Genomic DNA, 5,189 nt, shown 5'->3' on the forward strand with positions numbered 1-5,189 from the left:
AAGAGTGAATCCACACATCTAAAATTTCTCAAATAAGCATTCAGTAATAACTGGCAGTAGAATGTCTTATTTGCCTTACTTTAGTGTTTTTAGTCTAGCTAGGTAGTTTGTAGCTCTAAACTTGTTTTTTCTGTCTCGTTTTTTCACACATATGCACACACAATGAACCTGAAAGGTTTCAGGAGAAAACCTCTGGATCACCTATAGCAAGTTACCACAGCTCTGCTTTCTGACCTGTCAGTGCCACTGTTTAACCTGCAGACACTGAAATCTGTACTTGTGATATGTTGAGTCTCAGGTATTTTTATTAGAATATTGCTATAGTAACTTGGCAACTAGCTTGATTTGTAACACGCCCTAAATAGAGGAAAAACTGCTGAATGCAGTAGGTTTTGGTACATGGTGGTGATTTGTAAATTTACCATACTCAGTATTTCTGCAGCACACATCCACCTGGCAAGTTATGTTGACACTGTAATTGCAAGTATACACTCACAGCACATAACCTATGTTGCTCTTTCTCATTCTGTCATACAGACACAAATGCAGAGAGCTCTTGAGCAGTGAAGGTGCAAGACAGAGAAGTACTGCACACATCAGACAGGGAAGGAGTTTGGAGCCCAGCTCCTGAGTTGTACCTCAAAGCGCTGAGAGCTGACTTTCTTCCCCTTCTTCATCCAGGTGATGCGAGGTTTGGGCTCACCCACTGCCTGGCATACGAACGACGCCACTCCTCCTGAAATGCCTGTCTGATCGTCAGGGGATTTTATGAAGCTGGGTATGCCTAAGGGAGAGGAACAGTAGGACAAAGGTGAGGGAAGGAAGATAGGAAGTACAGGGAAGAGAGGCTAACTAGTATTAAATGAAGAGCCCTGACAGAGAAACCGCTTTAGGCAAGTTACAGGGATTTTACATCTCTACATCTGCTGTAAGTCTTGCAGTAACAATATGCTCTTTCATATGCAGTCTTATGCCTGTAGCCTCACCGAGTCAAACGCAATGCCAGTAAAAACAGCCATGCACCATCCTTCCTTGATAATAAGCAGCACCTGTTAGTATCATTAATAGTTGCAGGGACTAGGCAGATATGAATGAGCAGATAGAAACCTTGAACAATCTACTTTGAATGCATGATTAAACATGTATCATAAACCAGCACCAAGGGCCACAATCACTGAAGTTGTGCAGTGGGACCATACATCATTAAAATAAGGGCTGGAAAGGCCTACTATTCAGTCTGCAATACGGGCATGCACATATAATAGTGTTGCTCTAAAAATAAATCATATTTACACTTCGTACCACAGCCATGCATATGTTAAAAGTACTCTGTTGTGGTGTGCACTTAAACAAAAAAAAAACCTGAATAAATGAGTGGAGAAATATACTAAATGGTCGGGTTGGGTCTATGCGTCCCCTCAGACAGACGGGTCACTGCAAATCAATACAAAGTTGTTCTGAGTGATCACCTTTATCCTATTATAACATACTGTATTTCTATCCTGATGGGAGTGTCCCCATCCACAGGGCACAAGGGGTCACTGAATGGGTTGATGAGTAAGAAAATGATATGAGTCAGTCACCAGACGTTGTATGGTCCTCCCCATGACTAGTAAACTAGTGGCTTGCGAGATAACCCCATCTTCAGTACCTTAAATGATAATTCCTGTTGATTACAACTGGGGTCTTATTGTAATGGCCTTGCTCTTCATTTCTATCAATTTTGGCAGCATGTATTCATCAACTTTTAGCTCTGGGAACACGGTGACATCACTAAAAGAAATCATCAAGCTGGTCAAGAAACAAAACAGATCAGATAATCAGACAAGTGTAAACAAAAACTACAAATGTAAGTATGGTTCTAAGAACTCTGAATGTATGTATGTAGCAAAAGTCACGTGAAGAACTGATGAAGCCTCTTTGATGAGAGGTGAAACGCCTTCGACCTAGAAATCTAGTGCAGTTGATTTTTTCTAAGTGTTTTTCAGCTCACATGTGATATGGATGACAACAATGACCTGATACAAGAGGGTTAGGGTTAGGGTGCCTGTGTACTTAGCGTCCACTTAGCAGTCATCTGCTTTTAACCTTCTAACCTTTACTGTACATACATTCTGCATACATCACTGTGTACAGATTGGCTAGCATTATCATCTCATTACCATTGACAAGATCCTCATAACCCATGGATTGAAGCTATATTTTGAACCTCCACGGGCTGCATAGCTGATGATAATATCCGGTCTTACTGGATGATACTTGGGCATTTCTACAACAAGATAAGATAAAAAAGCACTGGAACTGTTGCCAAGTCTAGCTGAATTGTTCCCTAGTAGATTCCTATGTGCAGCCCATTCTCTAAATCACTCTCTTTGTAAGGACTGAAAGCCAGCAAATTTAAAATACAGGCATTGATCCTTTAAAGTGTAGTGGTTAAAAATAAACAAGGTTCCAGAGGGAATATGTAATAGAACAGTATGTAGTTCATATATAGATATTATTTGTACTAGTTGTGTAAGGGTGAGCTAAGTGTTTACGGAAGCCTGATCTGTTTCTTGTGCAAGCAAGAATATCTTGGGCTGTGTCCCCCTTGTTTAACTTATGGGTTAACATCCCGAGTGACTTCCTCCTCAGATAGGGAATGGATATAGCTGCAGCCTATGTGAACTGTTCGTGTGCTCTGTTCAGGTTTAGAAAAAGGAAATGTGTGCTAAGGCAATGCAACCTAGAAGTTCATGTACTGGACATTTTTAGACAATGCTCCAAAGAAGGTGTGTGTGTGTCTGGCATGAGACTGTGTCTCCATGGCTCAGGCCATGGAAGGCTGTGTAAGTGCGAGCAGATAAAAGGCTAGGATAGCTGGGTTAGAGGAGAAGAAGAGAGGATGACAATGCCCCGGAGGGATGGGGGGGAACGATGGCTGACTGTGGGTTGACAGAAAGACTGACTGACGGTACCTCATGACCAACAACAACTGAATGGACTGACTGGCGCTTTTGACAATCTTCTTATTTAATACTTTATCTGTCTCACGCCAGGAGGAGTGACTCTGGTCTCCATTCTCTGTTCCTTATCAGATTGTCTGTTTCCTACTACTCTGTTCATAATAGTTGTAATATTAAATGGTCATTTAAATTGGGATGATTTGTCTCAATTAATTTAGTCGGCATCACACTCTAGCCACGACAAAAGGAAAATTGTGTTTGCCCAACAAATGCAAGTACAGTAACTCAAATTTAAGCGAGTGTGTCTGGGAACTCTGCATGTTTACAACTAACAGCCTGGTTGAAATTTTTATTGGTTTTATTTTCTCTTCCAAGCAATCATTTTTAAACCTGTCTCATTGTATATCTGTTGGTGGTGTTTCTTGTTACACCAGACACCCTTTTGGCGATGCGGCCATGTTTTTCCAGCTGTAGCAGAACAAGTGGGAGGATGGAGGGTGTGGCCATCCGTGACACAGCTACACCTTTGGGCCCAATCTGTCTGACTGAACTTGCATTTTTTTGTTGTTTAGTTGAATATTTTGAATTAAATCAGTTTGTGTTTTGATTGTGAAGTCAAACTCAGACCACGACCGTGTCTCCTGTAGAGCAGAGACGAGTCCCACCAGCTGTCAAGGGGCTTCTTGATTCAAACAGCACCACCACTGTAGTGTGGTGGTTGATTTTACCCCCTTAGTCCCCCCTCAATAGGACTCCCTTGCTCATAACAATAAAGGTGTGAACAGTCCAGATTAGAGCTAAAATTAAAGCTTAGTCAGTTTACAATAAAGAGATATGACATCATCAGTAATAATGTCTATTTCTCCCTCTCAGTGCTATAAGATATCAGGCATCGAACATCAGGGCTGCAGAGTAACATTTCATACTGATGCCACTGAACAAACTATTTTCACCAGGTTGAACAACACCAGGTGGAAAATGAAACCAAAGAAGTCATCATGACACCAGGAGCCTCATCAGTCAAAACAGATACCAGTAAAAAAGTTTGTGCCAAATACACAGCAGGTAATTTATGTATTTTAAACAACTATTTGTGCAGATTAAACTTTACTAAACGCTCCAGAGGAAACACACCCAGGGGAGGCACACCTCTCACGGCGTCAGTGTGGGTTGAAACATTTAATAGATTGAAAGTCTGTCTGTTCCTTGAGGCTGAGAGTGATGTACCTTCTATCCTTGGTTGTCTGCCCCGCTAGCTTGTCTTACATTTTTATCTTTTATCTAACTGAGGTGTGAGCAAACTATTGGTAAAGTCCATGGCACCAACCATGGTTCTCAAATAGCCTGTCAGCAGCTGTTTAAATATCAGCAGATCACTATTTTATAATATATCTATTGCAGTGTCCATGGTTCTGAAATAGCACACATCAGTGTAATCCACATGTCTCTGCTCTGCCCTTCCATGTCCTTAAATTTCCCCCTGGAGCTGTCTTACATTTCCATACAGCCTGTACTAGGCCATTTAAGGGCCTACAGGTCCTTGCCCTGCAACGAGCTACCGGCTCTGTCCCTGGCTTCCAGATCTTGTCAGTTAACTTGATGCGTATAGTGTTATTGACATACCAAATAGCCTTTGTTCTTTGACTGTAACTAGATATCATGCTGTCAGACATATGATCTTTATTGCAGGGCAGTTTAAAACCAATTAAGGTATGCCTGTGATTTCATTGCATGTCTTGTCAAACTGATTACATGTACCCATTTCAGGAAAAGCTCCGTTCCATAGTAATATACAGACTGTGACAAACATTTACATTTTACATTTTACATTTTACATTTACATTTACATTTACATTTACATTTAAACTTTGTCACATTTAGCTAAATGTGAGAAAACTTGTTGTCACATTCAGCTAAATGTGAGAAAACTAGTGGAAAAATATTTTTACAAACGGCACCCCATAGCTCAGTGGATCATGTAATCCTCACAAACTGTATGCGATGCAAATAGTGTGTTGCTGTCACTCTATATATCGCAAATAAAATGCTTTCAAACACTCTGATTATATGCCATGCCTTGCCATAATCTGGATAATGTATAAAATGTAGTTCTGTAACGTGTTTAGGCTTGCAGATTAACCATAAAACCCAGTAAAAAAGTTACTCGGTGAGGCAAACAGTACGCCTGCCTCAAGGCAGAGGGTGCTTGTGAGCCCACAGATTCTTGCGCTACCTACAATCTTC

General features: G+C 41.0%; 1 protein-coding gene across 10 annotated transcripts in view; it reads right to left on the reverse strand.

The window, feature by feature from the left end:
- Positions 1-5,189, reverse strand: part of ptprfa (protein tyrosine phosphatase receptor type Fa) — a 562,000-nt gene that overhangs the window by 347,811 nt on the left and 209,000 nt on the right. For all 10 annotated transcript variants that reach the window (XM_020620922.1, XM_020620921.1, XM_020620919.1 and 7 more), the window contains exon 3: positions 639-784. In XM_020620922.1, coding sequence (XP_020476578.1) covers positions 639-784 — 146 coding nt within the window. The remainder of the gene's footprint in view (positions 1-638; positions 785-5,189) is intronic.

The sequence above is a fragment of the Monopterus albus genome, unplaced genomic scaffold (genome assembly GCF_001952655.1).
Source record: "Monopterus albus unplaced genomic scaffold, M_albus_1.0 scaffold250.1, whole genome shotgun sequence".
Taxonomy (NCBI): domain Eukaryota; kingdom Metazoa; phylum Chordata; class Actinopteri; order Synbranchiformes; family Synbranchidae; genus Monopterus; species Monopterus albus.